The sequence below is a fragment of the Phascolarctos cinereus genome, unplaced genomic scaffold, assembly GCF_003287225.1.
Source record: "Phascolarctos cinereus isolate Bilbo 61053 unplaced genomic scaffold, phaCin_HiC Scaffold_2;HRSCAF=192, whole genome shotgun sequence".
Taxonomy (NCBI): domain Eukaryota; kingdom Metazoa; phylum Chordata; class Mammalia; order Diprotodontia; family Phascolarctidae; genus Phascolarctos; species Phascolarctos cinereus.
In genome coordinates, this window is record NW_027555625.1 from 233,719,242 (window position 1) to 233,741,999 (window position 22,758).

At 40.0% G+C, this 22,758-nt stretch overlaps 1 protein-coding gene across 10 annotated transcripts in view; it reads right to left on the minus strand.

Annotated features, from left to right (window-relative positions):
- Positions 1–22,758, minus strand: part of NFATC2 (nuclear factor of activated T cells 2) — a 273,083-nt gene that overhangs the window by 75,633 nt on the left and 174,692 nt on the right. For 2 of the 10 annotated variants that reach the window (XM_020984228.2, XM_020984227.2), the window contains one exon: positions 3,602–8,726. The exons of 6 other annotated variants lie outside the window; for them this stretch is intronic. In XM_020984228.2, coding sequence (XP_020839887.1) covers positions 8,704–8,726 — 23 coding nt within the window. In that variant the 3' untranslated portion in view covers positions 3,602–8,703. Of the gene's footprint in view, positions 1–3,601; positions 9,236–22,758 lie in introns of those variants that run through there. 2 more of the 10 variants (XM_020984225.2, XM_020984226.2) reach the window with 1 other exon arrangement.

A 22,758-nucleotide genomic window follows, 5' to 3' on the forward strand; every position in this document is an offset into this window, starting at 1 on the left:
ACTTCTGTTTGATCAGAATTTTGTTTTTCATTGTTAACTTTATTTGCACAATAACATCATTGGGCATATTGATATTTAGGCCCTATTCACTCTTCATTACTTCAGACAAGTCTTCCCATATTCCTCTGAATCCTTCATATTTATCTTATTTTATAGAACAATAATATTCCATTACATGAACATACCACAGTTTTATCTGTTTTCCCAATGTTTTTATTTCTAGAATCACATGATCATAAATAACACTGATCTGAATATTCTTGTATCTTTTGTATCCTTTCTTATTCTTAACTTTCTGGGGAACATGGTCCCAGTAAGTATAATCTCTGGATTAGAGTATAAACAATTTCCTGAATTTTCTTGCCTAATTCCAAATTGTTTTCCAGAATGATTGAACCAACCACAGTGAATCCATGTGCCTATCTTGTCCCAGTTCTCCAACAATGAGTTTTCCCATTTTTGATAGCTTGGGGAGTATAAAATGATAACTTGTTCTCATTTACATTTCTCTTTGAGCAGAATGACTTTTTAAAATTTTAATATTTTATTTTCCCCAAAATACATGTAAAAACAATTTTAACATGCTTTATTTTTCAAATTTTGTGTTCCAAATTCTCTCCCTCCTTCCTCTGCCCTCCTCATTGAGAAGGTAAGCAATTTGACATAGCTTATATATATGTAGTCATGCAAAACATATCTCCATGTAAGTCATTCTGTGAAAGAAAACACAAACCAAAAAAAAAAACCCCAAGAAAAATAAAGCAAGTAAAGAAAAAAAGTATGCTTCAATCTGCATTCAGACTCCACCAGTTCCTTCTCTGGAGATAGACGGCACCTTTCATCATATGTCCTTCAGAACTGTCTTGGATTATTGTATTGCTGAGAATGGCTAAGTGAATCACAGCTGATCATCATACAATATTGCTGTTACTGTGTGCAATGTTCTCCTGGTTTGAGCAGAATAACTCTTAAGATGTTAGAACTTTGCAAGATCTAATTAGACTAGCCTGTAGGGGTAAAAGTTAATTTTTTTAAATGCTGGGATTTGATAATTAATATTAAGATTTGACATAGATACTAGGATTTGGCAAAAGAGAATTTCCTAAATGAAGATGCTACACTTTCCTGTTTTCTAGTGGAATAGTTCAACTGTTTAGACATAAATGTTGAGGCAGGATGTTTGAAACTGGCCTCAGAAGTCCTAGGTTTGAATCTTAGCTCTGCGTCTCACCTTTCTGACCCTCACTTTTCTCACCTGCGAAGTAGGGATAATAATAATTGCACTTTCTACCTCCAAGGATCAAATCCCGTACGGTAATTAGTGATTTGTGACTGAAATGTACTATAGAGATGTAAACTGTTGCAATAGTGGCATTATTATGATGGGATTGATGTCTGAGAAACCACCACATTTTAAAGATTGAAATTGGCTGCCACCACCTAACACAAATGACTTTCTTTCAAAGGATTCTCATTGTAATGAGGGCTCAGAATGCTCTCTAGTTTCCATCAGCCCCTTGGCTTGATTTTGACTCCAAGGAACATCTTGCTTCCTCCAGGAGAAGTTGACCGCTTGAAATTTCAACACCATGCAGACTGACTCAGTTTGTGATACTCAACATCTTCTCTGTTCCCTCAGTTGCTTCTCCCCTCTGGCTGGAAGGCTGGAGGGTGGAGGAGTAAAAACCCCTCCCCCAAATCTTTCTTTTTTTGAAGGCTTTGGACTTTCGAACCTTCCAGGTAACTCTCCATTTTCCATTAGCAGCTTGGCTTGGTTTCAACTCCAGAGAACATAATCCCCTCAGTTCCAGCTCCTCTTACCCTTACCCTCCACCCCCTGCCCCTTTCAGGTTCCTTTTGTGTGTTGTCTTACCTCATTAGATTTTAAGCACCATGAAGGCAGGGACTATCTTTCTTTTTTTCATATTCGTACCCCCTGCACTTAGTGCCTGGCATGTAGTAGGTGTTTAAGAAATGCTTTTTGAATTTAATTGAATTTAACAAATGTTTATTAAGTATGTACTAGGTCTAACGAGAGGCAGTGCGGTATGTATAATAGGTAGAGGACAGGGAAGACCTAGATTCAAGCCCTGCCTCCAAGACATACTAGCTATATGACTCTTGACAAGTCACTTAATGTCGCATTGACCCAGGCAGCTTTCTAAAATTGATTGCCTCATCTACACTCTTGGAGGTAGCATCTTTCTAGGAGTCTTACTTTGAGGAAACCATAGATCTGAACCAAACTACTATACGTACACACAGGGTGGCAACAGTTTTGATTGATTCGTATCATCTTGTGCCTCTTGTGACCAAAATGGCAAAGATCTGTGAGGTTGGATAAATTGCTACCCCCCTCTGAGCCTTAGTTTCCCCCTCTAACAAATGATGGGGTTGAACCTTCCCAGCACTATAGTTTAATGATCTGTGAAGGGCTGAGGAGTACTGTGTAGCCATGGAAGAGATATTTTCTCCATTCAAAGCTGGGGTGGGTGGGATTGGGGAGGGTGTGACTCCAAATGCTGATCTCAGTTCCATACTTTACAATTTGAACTCACTGGTCCAAACGTTATAGAAAGTCCAAGGCCAATGACAGATCATCAGATTATGGGATTAGGATAAAGACACTTGAGAAGGCATGCTGTCCAACACCCTCCTTTTGTAGAGAAGGAAACTGAAACTCAGCTTGAGAGACTTTGCCAAAATTCTGAAAGGGATTAAATGGGAGAGTCAGGATTTGAACCTGGGCCCTCCCACTCCAAATCCAATTCACTTTCCATTTCACCATTCTGCCTCAATGTTGGCAGCTGTTTGAAAATAGCAAAGACAAAAAGGATGTCGTGTGGTGTTGAACATAAGGACCAATTGATGGTAATTAGAGAAGGACACAACACTTGGCTACAATAATAAGGAAAAACTACGAAACAATTAGGGCTTTCCAGCAGTAGAATGTTTTGCCTTGGAGCTAGGTGTAGCAGTGGCTGAACCTGGAGTCAGAAAGACGCCAAGATCAAATCTGGCCTCCGACTCTTACCAGTTATATGTCCCTGGGCAAGTCATTTAACTGCTTCAGTTCTCCCATCTGTAAAATGGAGATAATAATAACACATTTCCGTAGTGCTTTGCAAGTCTTAAAGCACTATGTAAATGTCTGCTGTTATTACTACTATTAGTGAGTTTCCTGTCACTCTGGAAGTATTCATTCAAGGAGAAGCTAAAAGATTACCTCTATAGGATTCATGCTTTGTGGAGGGGTCGGACTTCTCTAAAATTCTATTTTAGACTGAAGCTCAGCCAGTGTCACCATGGCTGTCCAGGGGCAGTGTCATCCTACAGCAGTGTAGAAACTCCCACGAGGTCAATGAAGTTATCCCAAAGATTGAAAAATGTAAAATAAGTCTAGCTTGAGCTGGAATTTGTCCTAACTCTCTATGATAAAACTACCACTGTTTAGGACAGGGAATAAACATATGAAAACACCACTGGTCACTTCTTTGCCAGTACTAGCCTGATATCAGCTCAGAGGTAAATGTTCCCTTCTGAGTCAGGCTACAGGAGAAAAAAAGAGACAGAAAGAGAGAAATGCACAGACAACTCACAATAGCAGTTATCTTTTGTTTTATTGCCGAACTATCACAATACAAGCTATATAAAAATATTTTACAGATAGCAAAAATAAACTACATTATATTGGAGGTTAAAAATGTTTTGCATAGGAATGTGGCAGATTGGAACCCCTTTGAAAAGTTAGCATTTTCCAAACCTTAGCCTTCCTTGGCACTTCAAAAAGGCACTGCTTTAGAACTACTAGAAAAACCATTGTTAAATGAATCCACAGAGGCTGTTACTCGGCAGGTCCAAACTGGGAATATTTTACCCATGAGTAAAACTGTGGTAGGAGAAGGCTGCTATGTAGACCACAGAGTGAGAACCCCCTCTGGACAACAGCTCTGATATTCAGATTCAGATCTGTAGCTTATGAACACAGACACTTCACTATACCATCCACGGTGGCCAGCCTTGCTATGCAAATAGGATCATTCTGGTCAAGCCCAAACCACTTAAATAGCTGGGTTGGATTTTCCCAGTTGTTGCCTCCTCAGACCAAGAAAGGAAGGGGGTGGTCAAACCCTGGGGAAACCTCGGATGTCCTCGGGAGTATCTCAGTAGCCTCTTGGACCTGCTTCCACAACCAGCCAGTAGCTTTGCTTTTTTCATTTTCGGTAAGGTTGGTTAGGCACAGTTGGCTGGGGGATGTATGCAAGCAAAGTTTATACTGCCGCTTAAGTAGAGTCTGATGATTATAACAAGCTTAGGTCTCCTATGATATAGAAGAGAAAAACAGCTTTTTGGATTCACCTCTAAAACTGGGGTCCTAGAATATTAACAACCCAACTATGTTTTAGACCATTTGTAGGTGAAAATATTCTGTGAATGTTGACTAATTGGGGTCTGTGGCACTTGACACTGAAAGCCTATAATGGAACCAGAAACTTATGAGTTTGAGTTTCTGTCTTTTTTACCTGCTAAAGAGGGCCACAGACAAGAATCTTTCAGTATCAGGGGAGGTTTGTCAATTCAAGGAAGTTACAGGGCACCCCTTACAAATTTGGACTGAATAAAGAGATTTTAATGATTCCTTTTCAAAGCACTTATAAAGTGCTTTTCAATTTGAAATAAAGATAAATTCAGCCTCACCCCAGTCCTACAAAGTAGATTAAGTATTATTAATGTCAAAACTCAACAGTTCCTGAACTGCCCAGTGCTTCAGCCTCAAGATAAATGCTTTGTAAAATGCAGGTCGCTGGGACCAATATAAATTATCCCATCCCCTACAGAGGACTAACGGAGTTAGTCCTTCTAAGTTACATCTACACCAGGAAGGCTTTGGACATCCCAGTGGTCTCTTTTAATTGTCTACACCAGCAGCTCATGATTAGCCAATCCCTTGACTTATTCCAGTTAAGCCATTTTTAACTCTTTCTGAAATCCATTATGAAAATGGAAGCATTAAGTCTACATCCTACCCCAGATTGTTTTGTTTTGGGGGGTTCCCCCCCCCAAAATGTAGACACTTTGTAAATACAGTTTTCTCTACCACCAGAGAAGAGCACAAAATATTCACCCTACAGTTGTGACAGTCTTCCTGAAAACTGGAAGCCAAACTCCAAACAGCTGAGGTCATGATGACATCTTAATCCCAGGCTGAATTTAGTATCACTTATAAGAACAAAATAGCTGCTGTCCAATGTATTTCTACTTTCTGTGAAAATGCTCTCTTCCAGAAGAGAGAGGGGGGTAACTGAAAAATCAGGCTTTGAATATTTGGAATATTTATCCAATAATCAAAATTATTTCTCAGGAAAAAAATTCACCAACAACTATGTAGAAAAAATAAGACATTTGATAAATCTCCAACCATTTATAAATATTTCTAACCCAAAAGGGGTGTAATATTGGGGAAAAGGGGTGGATAAAGGCACAGGAACTTTAAAAAAATACAGATAACAAAATAAAAATTTAATAACATGCCGGCTAATTTTGAGAACTGTCTTAGATATATTATCAAGCAGCAGCATTTTTATATAATACAGAATAATAGTGCTATCTTTAGAAATATCCTACATTCAGAAAAATGGTACATTTCTATCAGAAGAATGGAAGTGATTACATATTTACAAAGTCTGATAAAGCGAGTGCAAACCCTGACTTGACTACATTCTTTCTATCCACATGCAATAGACCCCTCTCATTCCTGCTCTTCAGCTTCTATAGTCCTGTCTATTCTGAGAAGTTAAACTGCTTCTTTCTGTACTGAAAATATTTCATGAACAATTACTCCCTTGGCAAACTTTCCTCCTATCATTTGTATCTGACATGACTTTCCTGATAACTGTCAGCTCCTATTCCACTTTTTTTTCTGCCTGTTTATGTTCTAAGACCAATAGTTTTGTTTCCGGTAGTTAAGTATTTGGTACAGTTGTTTATGGAAGCCCACCCTGCAATCTGTGGCTAAGTTTATATTGGAGAAAAGAAGGAATAATTTTTTAAAAACTGAGAAAGAGAAAGAATGACAAGAATCTTTGGTTACACCAAAGAGCTGTTTCATAAGCATGGTACAAGATTGATGGAAAATGCATTAGTCTTGTTCACCCTGTGGACAATGAAGTTGAGAGACTTTGCTACAATGACAGGAAGGCACTTTGGTAAAACATTCAGATAACTGAGGAAAGAGAGAATTCCCTCCTGTGCAAATGTGGCTATCGTCCAGATTAAGTGAGAAGAGATTACTCACCAAATGCTATTAACTCTTCCAAGGTGAACCTCCTATTTCTACAGAGAGATTTCCTTATCATGAGAAACACTGAGTGGCAAAAACATGAATAATTTAATCTAACTGGAAGCATTTTAGCATTACTATATTTCTTAATGCTCTTATTTGGTTTAAAATTAAAAGGAACTATGTATTCATCTTGGGATCCCCACTGTTGTGGGCGAAAGAATATGAATATTGATTGTATGGTTACATATCAGCAAAGCTTTATATTAGGTAAGGCTGACTCTAAAGGACTGTGTGAATTAACCCCTCAGGTAAGAGACTTGCATATAGATATTATTTATTTATAAAATATGGAAGGGAAATAAGTCCCATCAAGGCCTGTTCTCAGAAACTCAGGAAACTGACTTTGGGTTGTGCAAATGGAAATATGCTTGAAAAAGCAAAGGTGGGTTGAGCCTCTATGACTATCACCATTGAGCTCTTCCCCTGGGTCTCTGTCATGGCAAACTAGTCTGAGAAGCCAGCTTCCAGATCACCTTTGAAGAGTACTTAAGAGTTCTCACATTCGAAAGTCTCAGTTGGAAGCACCCTTGGAGGCCATGTGGTCCAACTCCGTGTCTAAGGCTTGATTTCCCTCTACTAGTTGGTCTAACATTGGGGCAGCAACATTGATCTTACCTCTGAAAAGAACTGATTGGCTGTGGCAGCATTACAAGCACAATTTTTGTGTTCTTCTTAGATGCAAGAAGAAGTACTTGATGAAAAATAGAGCCTGTCTAGCACTTCTTATGTAGGCTCTGATTCGTTCTTTACAAAAACTGCATGATCTGGGGGTGCTATTTGCATGGCACCATTGTTACTGCACATTCAGTCGCAATAAACAGTTCTTTAAAAAAAAGTGCTTTTCATTGCAAAGAAAATTCAAGCCAAAGAACTTTAATTTGACTGGGTTTTCTCCTACAAGAAGACTCCCCTGTTAAGCAGTGAATGCAGGTATTTCTTTAAAGCTGGGGTTTCTAGCGCAAGAGTAACCTAAAATGAGCTCAGGTCCAAACACCAGTAAACTTCATATGAACAGAATTCTGGGGCTTTTAAAGTTGTTCATATTGTTAGAATCATAACCTGTTAGTGTGAGATCACTGACTCCAATCCCCTCATTTTACAGATAAGGAAACCGAGGTCCAGAAAGGGGGAGGGACAAAAGTCAGACAAGTTAGTGGCTAAGCCAGAGTTCTAGGCCAGGCCTCCACCCCCAATCAGTCTCCCTTGTTGCCTCCACTGACTGATGCTTCTCTGAACCTGGCATTCTCCAAAGCTACTTGTTGCAGGTTCACATGAAAGGATGGAGTCAGTATACAAATAGCAAGCTCTCTGAGGCCAAGGCTCTGGCTTTTCTACATAAGCATGCCAGTCCACCTGTTTATTACTGAAGTATCCTAAAGGAGGGAGACAAACCAACCTCTAGAATCTGTACCAAACTGAAATGTCATTTGGATTTCTTAGGATTATGAATACACTACCTAACTTCAAAGGCCTAAAAGTTAGGGAGAACCGATACGTTCAGGAATGGTTTTGGTTTTCTCCTTGAGAACAGACTGTCCCCTATGATAAGAGTCAACCCTCTCTGGCTTTGAATTTGGAGTCATGTGGCACTGTCATCTCTGCCTTGTAATTCAGGAAGCCTAACTATTTCATACCTCACAGAAAAGGCTTTTAACCTGTGGACTAAACAAAACAAAACAAAAAATACAAACCACAAACCTATAAAAGCACTTAAGAATATTGATTGTCTTATTTAATATCATCTTAATTAACAAGATACCTATTTCTTTTTTTTTTTTTTGCCATTGACCCATGTTGTCTTGTCCCTTCCACAGGACTCTATATTCATTGCACATGCTTGAGATTTTTACTATTTTGTGAAAAGCAATCTCACTGATAAAATGAAGAGCAAGCACTTGAAAGCCAGTAAGATGTAAAACTGTAGGTGAGAGAGAAATACTATATATAGCCTACTTATTTCAGTTAACATTCTCCTGTATATTAAAACTACATGTTAGCACCAGACTTCATGCATGGGTTACTGATCAGGCAGCCAAGGAAATTCAATCTTTAACTTCTTGTTGGCTTGAGAAGCATAAGAAAAAAAAAAGTAATGAACATTTACAAACGGCACACCTTGAAACCAAGAATATCTGATAGTGGCCCTCAAATTGGCCAGACGGCTTCACTCGAGAATGAGAAAATGAAAAATAAACTTTGGATAGTTCCCAGTGACAGCAGGGAATAGAGCAACCCTACGAAAGAAGAGTCAAGTTCCATCTTCTCCATTTTCCCCCAGTGCGCTTTGGGTTCTTCAGGCTGTGGTGCTGGAAACTTTAACCATTTTCCTTTGGGTTGGGTGTTCTCAGTACTCCTTTCCTTCAAAAGGCACAGGAGCTCTGCCCTAGAAAAATGAATGGAAGTGCTGGGGTTTAATTTTGCATCAAAGTGCATGCTGTCTCCATTTTCCCTTCTCCTCCTCCCTCCCGCTCTCTGTCCCGGCTAATGTCGCTTGCTTCAGTGGAGACTTCCAGTAGAGTGTTTTCAATATTCCTTTCATTCTTTTTTTTTTTTCAGCAGGCAACACAGTATGTGGTTGATACATGATTAAGGTCAAACAAAATGATCTTGGGGGGGGGGGGAAAGGAAGACTGTCCCTTCTGATGTTTACAGAGAAAGGTGGCGAGCTCCTTAATCAAGAAAGTCAGCTTTATGCCAATACATTGTTCGTCATGTTGAATCCAGGCCTTGAGGTGAATAGTAAAGGAAACAGAAGGTGGTAGGTAGGGGCAGTAGAAGGGTCCAAGAGGCCAGTTACGGAAGCATTCAATAAATGTTGTCTTGCTAATCACTTCTTCTACGTCTGATTTTTGGCAGGAAATCCAGAAAATTCCTTCCTGATAATTTCATTAACTACAAAATAAGAGAGAGAGAAAGAGAGAGTAGGGGGGAATGAGAGGATACAGATACAATGGATCAGGTTACTTTCTATAATTTAAAACAGTACCTTGAAGTTTCTGCATTTTTAAAAAACGTTTTTCCCCATTAAAGTTACACATTTGACATCCTTTCAACATAGAACTTCTTCCTGGCACAGCGGCCCTTCTTGTCTGACAATGTTAATGAGTGCCTCGATTACATCATTAGTGGGTTAATGTAAATGCTAACAATGGTGCCAAATGTTCTTTGCAGAACCTAAGTGAGTCTGATCACATGGCATCTTTTAAATAAGCTATAGTTTCCTCTGGTTACATCTCTCCCTCTATCTTTCACTGAACACATATTTTCACTTTCTCTACAAGACACCAAATTGTCATTCCCACATAAAAATACTAAACAAGGGTAGGCAGTCAACATTTTGTTCTTGTCGTTCTCAGTCATGTCTGACTCTTCATGACCCCATCTTGGCAAAGATACTAGAGTGCTTTTGCCATTTCCTTCTCCACCTCATTTTACAGATGAGGAACTGAGGCAAATAGGGTTAAGTGACTTGCCCAGGGTCACGCAGCTAGTAAGTAACTGATGTCAGATTTGAATTCTGAAAAAGCAGTCTTCCCAACTCCAGGCCCAGTGCTCAATCCACTGAGCCACTAGCTGCTCCAGTCAACATTTATTAAGTGCAGATTAAGTGATAGGCACTGTGCTAAGCACTGAGGATTTAAAAAAAAAAGGCAAGAGACAATCTTTGCTCTCAAGGAGCGCACAATCTAATGGGCAGCTGAGAGTAATTTCATTGTGATTGTGATAGGACAAGTCAGTGTGTTAAAGTAAGTTTTGATTCTTTTTTTTAAGGGAGGTATTTAAACAGCCTGACAAGCTAAGAGAATTCCAGAGGACTCATGATGAAAAAATGCTGTCCACCACCAGAGAAAGAACTGAAGGAGTCTGAGTGCAGATGGAAGCATTCTATTTTTCACTTAATGTGTATATGTGTGTATGTGTGTGTGTGTGTGTGTGTGTGTGTGTGTGTGTGTGTGTTTGGTCTGCATTTTCTTTCACAACATGACTAATACGGAAATATGTTTTGCATGATTGCACGTGTATAACCTTTCAAATTGCTTTCCATCTCAGGGAGGGGAAGAATGGGATAGAGAGAATTTTTTAAAATGAATATTAAAATTGTTTTTACATGTAATTGGGAAAAATATTATTAAAAAAAAAAACAAATTGCTTGCCATCTCAGGAAAGGGGGAGAGGAGAGGAGGAGAGGATTTGACATTCAAAATTTTTTTAAATGTCAAAAATTGCTTTTATTTGCAATTTGAAAAAAAAATAAAAGTAAGGTATTTAAACAGCTGGGACAAAATAGAACTCTCACACAGCCTGAGACTAAAAGAAAGATCCTTTATAATAAAGATATATCATTCATAACTCAGGCACTCAATATGTATCTTTTATTATTCAATATGTCTCTTTTTTTTGTTTTGTTTTGTTTTGTTAGGCAATGGGGTTAAGTGACCTACCCACCAGGGTCACACAGCTAGTAAATGTTATCTGTCTGATTCTGAATTTGAACCCAGGTCCTCCTGACTCCAGGGCCAGTGCTCTATCCACTGCGCCACCTAGCTGCCCCTTCGATATGTCTCTTAATGAAGATTAGTGATTTTCTCTGGACAGGATGATATCACAAGCTGAGGAGATATCACAATGCTTTTGTGAGTTAAAAGTTCCCTGAAAGCTTACCATGTCTCTTCAGAAATAAGTACTGTGATTTTAGGACTTCATTTACACCAGCTAAGCTACTGATGGATATTAGGAGCCCACAACAGAATAATTGTAGTATCCCAGAGTGTAGACTCTAAAGAGATCTCAAGGATTATCAAGCCCAATCCCATCATGGTGAGGGACTTGCCTATGATCACACAGGTAGTCATTGACCCAGACAGAATGTGAGCTCAGGCCTTCTGACTCCAAATCAGTTACACACCTTCTACTACTTCACGCAGAATGGGGGTATGGACTAGGAGACAGTCAAATCATCTAGAAAACTCAGCACATGGAAACCAAATGGGAAAGTTTCTTTTAAGCACTGCAATACCATTTCATTACAACAGCTGAATGATATGGTGGAAAAACCACTGACCTAGGAGTCAGACACCTGCATTCAAGTCCCTGTTCCTACCACTTACCAGCTTTAAGACCTCTCTGTGTCTCAGCTTCTTCATCTGCAAAATGGGGGTAATAATCCTCAAATCACCTACATCATAGAATTATCACAAGGGCAATATCTCCATAAATACAGCTCCATAAATGTTAGCTATTATTATTATAGTTGCTAGAAGGTGAATTGGACTATATTAGACCATGGCATCTTGTTTAGTTTTTGGTCCATCACAAATTTCCTTGAAATGGATTTTATTATCCCTACATACATAGTAAATATATTTTAGAATTTATATGTGCATATAGATATTTCACACTGGTATTGAAGATATATTCCAGATCAACAGACTAAGTCAACATAGACTCAAAAACAAGAAAATATCTACTTGAGAGTATTAGCATCTTCACTTTTCACAGGGTCATAGATCTGAAGGTGGAAGTATCCTCAGAGGCTATCTACTCTAACTCCTTCATTTTACAGATGAAGAAACTGAGATTGGTGGCCACAGCTTCCTCTAGGACTCAGATCTGAGTATAAAACTGGAATATGAAGGTGTTACAACTATTAAATTGGATTGTAAGCTTCTTGAGGGCAGAGACAATGCCTTATTTATCTATATATCTATCCTAGTACCTAGCTGAAGACACTGCACATCAAATTAAACCCTCTAAGGGTTCATTCAGTTGCATCTGACTCTCTGTGACCCTGTTTGGGGTTTTCTTTTTCTTCTTTTTTTTAGGCAATTGGGGTTAAGTGACCTGCCCAGGGTCACAGAGCTAGTAAGTGTCAAGTGTTTGGTCTGAGGCTAGATTTGAACTTAGGTCCTCCTGACTTCAGGGCTGGTGCTCTATCCACTGCACCACCTAGCTGCCCATTTGGAGTTTTCTTGGCAAAGATACTGGAATGGTTTGCCATTTCCTTCCCCAGCTCATTTTACAGATGAGGAAACTGACAGAGTTAAGTGACTTGTCCAGGGTCACACAGCCAGTAAGTGACTAAGGCCCCATTTGAACTTAGGAAGATGAGTCTTCTTGATTCCAAACCCAGTGCTCTATCTACTGGGCCAGCCAGCTGCCGCTTGGGGAGAAACAAGAGGCAAAATTTTGGCATTTTGTTTTATGTTGACCCCAGAAGATATTCTTACATTGGACTAGCACTTTAAAAAATTTCCTAGTGTTTTCGCACCTGTAACTTAAAATTTTTCACATCTATAATTTCATTTGAGTCTCAGAAGAACCTATAGGATAGGCAGTACAAGTGTCATTGTCCCCATCTGATAGAAGAAGAGATGAAGGCTAAGATTACGATTTAAGAACTAGTGTGACTTTTTCAAAGACTTCTCCATGGAGTGAAGAGATAGGGATGGAACAAGAAAGGCTCAGTTCATTACTGAAGCCCCTGTCAAGTATGTGATCAAAGACACATACTCTGCTACACTTGGCCTCAGCTAGGACAGTAGAGGATGTCTAGTAAGGGCCCTGAAGTCGCTACCTCATGCAGATAATGGCCAAAGAATGAAACATCAGCCCATGGTTCCTTCTTTGTGTGCCTTGCCATCTACTGACAAGCTAGCTAGAATCATCCCAGACCAGAAGGCTGAGGATTTATTGTTTTTATTGTTTCTTAAAGGGAGATATAGCGAAAGCAAACTGCCAGGAGTAGGTGAGATTTATCCTACTCCATGGGAAGCCTTTTTAAGCCAGGATTGTGAAGGGCTTCCTGTTTTCTCAACCCAGGAAATGAGCAGAGTAGATCATTAATGGAAACTTTTCACAGCCTTAAATTTCTAAAAATAGCAGGGAGGTTAAAAAAAAGTGGGCATTAATAACATAGAAAAGGGTCATTTTCATCTGAAAAACAAGTGTGCAGCAGCTGTAACAGACACGATGAAGTGAGGAGTTTATGCCTTTTGAAAATCTTTCAAAAACATAGTGCCTTTCCCTTTACTTAAGCCCACCTGCCTCAAATAAGACGAAAGCTGGCCTGCTGTTTGAAATATATACTTTATATACACTGGCTGCCTTTAACAAAACTTGTCAAGACCAGAGAGGCAGCCTAGTAGAATGGAAAGAACACAGGGTTTGGAATCAGAAGATATAGTTTCAAATTTCTGTTCTGCCTCCTAGTAAGAGGATGGGGCAGCTAGGTGGCACAAGGGATAGAGCACTGAGTCTGGCATCAGGAAGACCTGAGTTCAAATCCAGACACATACACTTACTAGCTGTGTGACCCTAGGCAAGTCATTTAACCCTCTTTGCCTCAGTTTCCTCACCTGTAAAATGAGCTGGAGAAGGAAATGGCAAACTACTCCAGTATCTTTGCCAAGAATATGGCCATGAAGAGTCAGATGCAATTGAATAACAACAAAAGCTACATGATCTTTGGTTACGATCTCTTTCTCTTCTGAGTCTCAGCTTCCTAATTAGAAAAATGATGAGGTTGTAGCAGATAATTTGTAAGGCCACTTCTCACTCCAGATAAACTCACTTTATCACAAGAGAAAGCATTTGATTACAACATTAAGTTCCTTCAAGTCAGGGTTTGTTTTACTTTTGTCTTTGCATCCCCAGTGCCTGACAGATAGTGGGCACTTAATAAATGCTTATTGATTGAAGGAAGCTTGAGTCCTTTTGGGTTTTGTTGTTATTTTTGTTGGTTGGTTGGTTGGGGGAAGAGTACGAGAAGCAACCTCTTAATTAATTTTGAAATGCCACCCTGAATTCAAATATTTGCAACAACTCTGAGCTGCAAAGCAGATGTTCAACATAAACCCAGCGGCAAATTCTAATCATGTGACTTTACTCTGGGAGCTTTCTTTTTCTTCAACCCTAGGTGTTTAGTCCCGACCCCTCTTGTTGCCAAGGTTGAGGAGAATATGCTTCTTGAAATCATTAGGAGTGAAGAACCAATCAATCAGCAAATTCATAAAATTTAACATTATAAGCAAAGGTATAACTTAGAAGGCATGCACTATCTGCCAGGCTCTAGGCTAGATACAAGGAATGTAAAAAATCAGTATTATTTGTACTAAACTATCAAGCAGAACTAAGGACCCAAATCACTCATTGCTATCTTCTAAGCAATAAATGACGTTTGCAGCAAGGTGCCTACCGACTCCTGCCATGTTGCTGACTCCACAGAGGCCAGCTCTGACAAGGTGACTGCAAGTGCAGCCCCAGTGTATCATAACTCAAGAGGCAGCATTTTGCCTGCCAGCCCAGATGCTTTACATCAGCAGAGAATTACATGACTCACGCTCCTGTCGTACGGGATTTGTACAACTACATGCACTTAGGGCCTAATTTACATTGTAGTGTCCATCCCATGCCCAGTACTTAGCCAGGAGCTCCTCAAGGACAGGAATCCTAGCTTAATTACCTTTGTTCTTTCCCCTCGGCCTCTAGAACAGAATTTTATACCTAGAGCTTGCCCCACAACTATTTGTTGAATGAATGTGGGAGATTCAGTCCAACAACTTATGTGAATATGAACTTTTGGAAACCTCTGCTTGGCCTAACCTGCTTGGCCAGCAGTCACTGCTAGGATCCAAATGACTACATCACAGCCTGGAGATAGCCTCTGATCCAGGAAACACCAAATACGCTTGGAGTGGGATGGGAATTTGGGACAGGCACTGCTTTTGCCCCTTAAACATCTCACAAGGGAAATGCTTTAGAGCTTAGAGCTGAATAGAACCTTAGAAGTCATCTGATCCAATCCCCTCATTTAACAAGTAAGGAAACAGAGGCCCAGGGGAGAAAAAATGGCATGTCTAGGGTGACACACGTGTGAAACACAGAGCAAGAATTTAAACGCAGTTCCTCTGACTTCACATACGATGCTCTTTCCACTCAGCCAAACTGTACTGGGCTTTTTTTTTTTCCCCTTTGACTCCTCTTCTCTGGATCCTCTCAGCTAAGGATCAACATTTCCACAATAGGTTGGAATTTGTTTTACTTTAATTGTACCAGCCTGTAAGAGGGGTTTTGGTTTTCTTCTTTTCTCAATGGAGAGGAGGAAGAGGAGGGGAAGAGGTGGATTTTCATTTAGTGGGAAAAAAATTTAATTCGGAAAAGCGAAATATTTCTGCAAAAAGATTGGGGGCTGCTTGGAGAATGAACAGAACATAGTATCCATCATTCCCTATGGCCCAAAACAAGTATCAGCAAATTTCTGTCACATTTAACACTCCAGCACCTAATTTCTGAAGCTCCTCTCCAAAGAGGTGAAAAGAACCTCAAAAATCTAATTCCTACCTAATCTAATTCCTACCAGAGCAAGAATCCTATATTCAGCACCCCTGACATGTAGGCAAGCTAGCCTCTGCTTGCAGTAACAGAGCTAAGATTTGAATCCAGATACTGTGACTTGAAATGGAAGGCTTTTTGTCATATTTAGCTTTGTTGAATTAACAGCTGTTTTGTGAGTGTCCATTGTGTGAAAAAAGCTTTCTGAGCTTTGGAAAAGTCATGACCTCTGGAGGTGGTCCACTCTACTTTGAGACAGCTCTAATTACAAGGGATTTTATCTACTTTTCTGTATATTCCTACCCACAATGTAGGAAGCAGGTAAAATTCAAGGATTACTAATGACACATCAGGCTATAAGAACTGAAAGTAGAAGCGGTGATTACTAAATTAATGTTCTAGTTCCCAGGCCCTCTTGGTCCTTTTCTACAGCACCATTCTCGACTCCTTGGGGCTCTAGGGTTGGCTTGCCCACCTGGTAAAGAGTGGAGCCTCAGTAAGATCATTTTTAATATAGAGAAGTAGCCTTGGGGCTGTAGAAAGAAGCCTGGACCAAAGAGTCAGAAAAACTGACATGACTCTGATATTCCTGAGCTGTGTTACTGTGGACAAGTCACTCAGCCTCTCTCAACCTCCATTCCCTCGGCTGGAAGATAATAATAAAAACTAGGGTTTATATAGCATTTTAAGGTTTGCAAAGCACTTTACATATGTTATCTCATTTGAAACAGAATTAGGGTTAGTATTACAACGGTGATGCTTTCTATGAGGGTTTTTTGGATTTAACTTTTATGGGAGTGATTTTGCTGGTGGTCAGAAAGACAGAGAAGAAAGTGTACAGCTCTGGATGAGAACCAGGCTTTATTCCTCTAATTTGTGCATGCTTTAAAAAAAATCTCCCCCAGCTTGAATATAGGCATATGACCACAATGTAAGAAGGATCATCACAATAATAAATGTAGCAAAACTGCTTAAAGTAGTTTTAAAAACTCTTTCTGTTGGAGTTCTAATAACTCCCATTTCTGTAGTGCTTTAAGGGCTTTAATGCACTTTCCTCACAATTATTCCTCAGTATTATTAGCTCCACTCTACAGATGAGGAAACTGAAGTGACTTTCCCTGGGTCCCAGAGCTAATAAGTGTCAGAGCCAGGATTTGAACTTGGGTCTGTCCTGCACTCTTAAGTCTACTTTTTTCAGCTAAACTGAACTGTCTCTTCTTTAGAGTTTATGTTCCCCAGTGGGTTCAAAGTAGGACATAAGTTTTGTGACTGCCTAGAAAGAACACACACTTGGAACACACTTTTTGCTGTGGCAATTTCCCATCCAGCCCTAGTGTAATGGAAGTTTGGGGGTGATCTGGTGAAGCCAGGGGGTTTTGCTCAAAGTAGGCACTGAAAAAAAAAATAACAGCTTGTTCAGAACCAGGACAACATTGTACATAGTAACATCAGCATGAAGGATGATCAACTCTGAAAGACTGCACTGCTCTGATTAAGACAATGATCCAAGACAATTCCAAAGGACCATGATGAAAAATGCTCTGCACCTCCAGAGAGAGAACTGATGAACTCTGAGTACAGACTGAAGCATGTTTTTTATTTTATTTTTCTTTCCTTTTTTTTGGTAACATGGCTAACATAGAAAGATGTTTTGCATGACTTCATGTGTATAATTGATAACATATTGTTTGACTTCTCAATGAGTGGGGAGGGGGAGAGAATTTAGAACTTAAAATTTTTTTTAAATGCCATAAATAGATAAATCAATAAATACAAGATTTTTAAAAAAAACTGCTCATTGAACTGAGGCTAAGTGTGACTAAGACACTGGTCTTCAAGTTGGAGGGCCTGGGTTCAAATCTTAACTCTGTTACTAAGTACTTGTATAACTTTAGGTAAGTCATTCTCCCTCTCCAGGCCTTAATTTTTTTCTCTGTAAGATGAAGTTGTGGAACTAGATGCCCTCTAAGTCTTAAATTCTATGATCTTATAATCAATCTCTTTAAAGAAAAAAAAAAGAAGAGTGAAAATTTATGAGTATTTTTTTGCTCACAGTAGATGCTTAATATGTGCTTATTGATGAATTGATGAACATGTTTCAGGAATGACCTGATCTATAACTCTATGTTCTTACCAACTCATGTGTAACATTTCTCCTCATAAGTCCATAGCCAATGTGTACCAGGGATGAGCTGGAATTATCTCAACCAACCCTGCTCAAGAGAGCCAATTTTTAATTTTCAGTGTGAGCATTTATACCTTGAAAACTGGCAAATGCTACAAATCAGGGTTTAATTTATTGATTTTTAGAGTAGCTGGACTAAAGAAAGTGATGGCAAAAGTGTTAATATTAAAGATCAAACTTTTAAAAATGCATCATGTGTACATATTTTTCCAGGGAGCCAATGTTATACATTTACCAGCACATCCTTCCCAAAGGGCGGGAGAAGTGAAGTTTTGTTCCTCTTTGGAATTCACCCTCCTGGACATCTGCCTCTTACTTCATTTTATTGCATTTTTAGTTCTCCTTTTTCAAATTAAGGGGCATGGGAACTTCAGACTTTCATGGCTGAGTCAGAAACTTGGGCTTGCTTGGAAGATACCATGAGCCCAGCACATGGTATCATTTTCTCAAGCAAAGTTTGCAAGCTCTAAAGATGAACTAATTTTAGAGAGGGATCAAAGAAGATGGGACTCCTTAGGCACAAAGACCAAGGCTAAAGACACCCAGGAAAAGGAATAGGCACATACCCAGGGCTTCCTGGACGTGATGCCCTGAGAACATGACCAATGATAAGCAGTTTTTCTAATTAACTTAGAAGACTTAAAGGTGAAAGTCCTACCTCCTCATTTTACAGAGGAAGTAACCAAGGCCAAGGGAAGGGGAGGAACTTGGCCTAGGTTTCACAGGTAAGAAAGCTTGGATTTCCACCCAGTTTTTCTGACACCAAATCCAAGATTGTTTTTTGTGACACCATGCTGCCTCTCAACTATTATTCTTCCTTGTTAAAGAGCTAAAATGAACTCATTGTGAAAAGAATGGAGTTAGCCCAGTAAGGATAAGAAATTGGTTAATAGCGAAGGATACAGAATTCACCTTGGGGCCCAGTTCAATTAATATGAATTGCACAAAGATTTAGTTAGTGCTTGCTTACAACGTGCAGAGCACTGGGTTAGATGTTGAAGAGAATAAAGAGTTATATAAGACCTAAATTCTGCCCTCATGAAGCTCCTTATCCAGTGGGAAGCTATGACATATACAAAAATAGCCATTACACAATAATACAGAATAAGCACGTAGTGGTCTGTGTGACATCTGAGGCAGGAGTGGGGCAGGATAGGTGGAAGGTCATTACCAACTTGAGTGAGCTGGGAAGGCTGCATGGAGGAAGTAAATGGGCACTTACTTTGGCCTTTGAAGACTGGGTTCCACAAGTAGTAGGGAATGGGTGGGAAAGACTTTCTAGTAATAGGGGGATATTGTGAGCAGAGGCTCAAAGATGGAAGATTCAGGACATGTCAGGCAAGAGAGAAAGGTCCAGGTCTCCACCTGGACTCCACTATTCCTCAGCAGCCTTCTCACCAAGAAAAGGCTGCCTCCTCCTCTAATTAGCCAGTCCCTCCTGGGAACCTCTACTTGAAGTGTTCAAGCCAATCTTTTCTGCTCCATTTTATGCATTGTCCTACCCCATTAAGAGCAAGAACTATCTTTATTTTTGTTTATGTTTGTATTCAAAGTGTTTAGCAGAGTGCCTGGAGATAAAGTAAGTGGGCATCTTACTAAGGTACTAAAAAGCATAAAGAAAGTAGTATGAAATGTTTGGAATGATAGGCTAATACTAAATTGTTGAGGGCCTCGAATGTCAGGCTAGAGACAACCTTATTTGTTAGCCATTCAGGGAACAGTCGAAGGGTTTTGATCAAAGGAAGGATATAAGCAGATCTATACACAAGAAAGGTCATTCTGCTAGTGGTAAGAAGGAGAGAATGTCAACAAGACCTGCTAACTTTTAAAATAATCCAGCAGGACAACAAATAAGGGCCTGGACTAGGGGAGCAGCCTGAAGAGTTTTAGCCAGACAAGCTTTGAGCAGAGGAGGTGAGTGAGGCGAAGTGAAAGTTCCTTGGGTTAAACTTGGTCCCCTGACCAGGCCCCATGGTGTGACTCATCACTCCTTAACTGTCAGAGACAGGGGTATGAGTAAGAGACTGCAAAGTGGGAGGAAGGAACCTAAAGAAGAAGGGTTTCCTGATAAGACAAGGGCCTCTCTTATCCCCAGGGAAACCCTGGGAATCTTGATTTCCCAATGCATTGGGTAAAAATCTCAAAATAAAGAAATGGGTTTTTGGCTAAGAATGGAGGTATCTGGGGACTGCCCTTTGTTCCTAGGAAAGCAATTACCAGCCTTTTAGTCACCAAAAGCTGTTCTTCCTGTCATCTTAATCTGGCTTAGAGTGAGATCAACAATCTGTAGGCAGAACCACCCTCAACCAGGGTTAGGGGTGCCCGAATCTTTCCTCTGCCTAGCTATGGGGGAACAAAGAACAGGATAACTCAAGGGTTATATGGATCAGCTGGGAAATAGTTGGTATCTTTGGAAGGTTCTTTTTTATTTTACATTAAATAACACCCTAAAATAATAGCCCTCAACCATGGTGACCATCTGAAACATTACTGTATTGATCTGAAGAAATGCTATTTTTCCCTTGCTTTCTCCAAGTCTTATGTAAAACCTAAGCATGACTATTAGGCTTATGCTCTGAGCACAATTCCTGTGCCATTTTCCTACCAAGATCATCTGATCATTCTCTAGTGCCCTGGCCCCAACATTCCCTAACACTGGAGAGGACCTTACAGAGGGGAAGATGGTGGGAAATTCCCAAGAGTTCCCATGTCTGGTATATTGGGTTTACTGTTCAGTGGTGGCAGCAAGGAGCTGAATGTCTTTGAGTGAAGAAGCGGGAAGAGGAGGGAAACTGATCTAGGTGGAGCCCAGGGAGTAGGAGTTTGCAAGTCTGGCAGCTGAGTGAAAGTCTGACCTAGGAGTGGGGTGGAGAAATGGGGTCAGAGGACAAATGGAAATGACTAAGACTTATTTACTTCCTCCCCACTTTCCTAGCTAGGTTCCCCCTACCTTGGATGGTGTCTTACCTTTGTAAAAGACCAAAGCTTATTTATTTTCTTCTAGGGAAAAAAATGTTTCTACCAGATACATCTGCTTAAAAAAAATAAATGTGACTATTGTGTATATTATTTTTCAGTATATATCTCTTCTTTTTATTTTTTTCTTTTAAAGAGATTTTATTTCAGGGGTGGGACCTTCATTCAGGGGTGACCTATAATTGGATCAATGAATATATGACAAAAAATTCCAACCAGATGAGATCAGCATACTTGATAAACAAATACTGCCAGGAAACTTACCATCCACGTGGTAACACTGGTCTTGAGATAAGGGGCTGCAGAACTGCTGGGTGAAGAAAAACACTATGCCAACCCCACTACCTCTAAAAAACATTATTCAAGCATTTCAACACCAGGATAGGTGTGAGAGAAGTATTCATGGGGCTTTGGTGGCAAAACAGGCTGGAGCCAGACTTCCAGATTTCTGTATATCTACTTCCTCATACAGGGGTGGGGAAGCTCAGATCTGGAAAGGACCTCATAGTCTATCCAGTCTCATGAACAGATAGGCTTTTTCTAACATCCCTGACAAGTGGATATCTCCCCTCTCTTTGAAGACCCCCAGGGATTAGGAATTCACTAGCTGTCCCCCACCTCCATCACCTCCTGAAGTGACTTTCTATTTATCTATAAGTATTTTCCAGCTCTTGGAAAAACACAATCCTGACCAGGCCATTCCCCTGTTTGAAAAGCTTCATGGACTCCCTAGGCCTCCAGAGTCCCCTTAGTAAAAATACCTCTGCTTGGCACTGCAGTCCTTCACAATCTTCCTCCAACCCTCTCTAGATAAATTCCACATTAGTCACCTTTACACACTCTACCTTCCAGTCAAAGTAGCCTTCTTGAAGCTCCCCATGCACCACACTCTCTTTCACCCCAGTAGCTTTGTAGGGGCTTTCTATCATGTATGGGAATACCCTCCCTTCTTCATCCCTGCTTCTTAGAATCTCCACCTTCCTTCAAGGCTCAGCTTAAAGGCAGGCTTCTTGATTCCCCCTGAAATAACCTTGCATTAAATTTGTATTTACTTATCTGTGCACATATTGTACCCTTCCTCTCACCCCCAACAGACTGCAAGCTCCTTGAGGGCAAGGAGCATTTCTTTTGTCTAAGCCAACTACACTGGCCTATTTGCTATTCTTCCAACTCCCATCTCTATGCCTTTGCACTGGCTGTTGCCAATGCCTGGAATGCTCTCTCTTTTCATCTCTGCCTCTTAGTTTCCTTTACTTCCTTCAAGACTCAGTTCAAATCCCACTTACCCAGGACGTAACTCAGTTCTTCCAGCTATGAGTTTTGAGAGATTATCTCTCATCTACTGTGTGTGTCTATGTATACATATGAAATCTCCATCACTGGAATGTAAACTCCAAGGAATAAAGGCAAGGATTGTTTTTGCCTTTATTTGTACCCCCAGTGCTAAGCAAAGTGCCAGCACATAGTAAATATTTAATAAATTATTTTTTTTCTTTTTCTAGGAGGCAATCAGGGTTAAGTGACTTGCCCAGGGTCACACAGCTGGTAAGTATCTGAGGTTGGATTCGAACTCAAGTCCTTCTGGCTCCAGGGCCAGTGCTCTAGCCACTGCACCATCTAGCTGCCCCTTATTTAATCAATTCTTATTGACTTACTTATCCCAACTAGCACAGTGCCCAACACATAGTCAGTGCTTAATAAATGCTGACTGAATTGAATTGAATTAAATTGAATGTGGCTTGCATGTGATTTCAGGTCCCAAGGAAGGAAAAGGTGAGTTCTTAATCACTTTTATACAGGGGCTTCCATTAGGAAAAGCTTTCAAGTGCACACCAATGAAAAGCTCCTATAAAATATATCCTGAGAAGTTCTGAGTAAGAGACATCATCCTAGGATTATGGGATAGAGAGCTGTAAGAAATTTT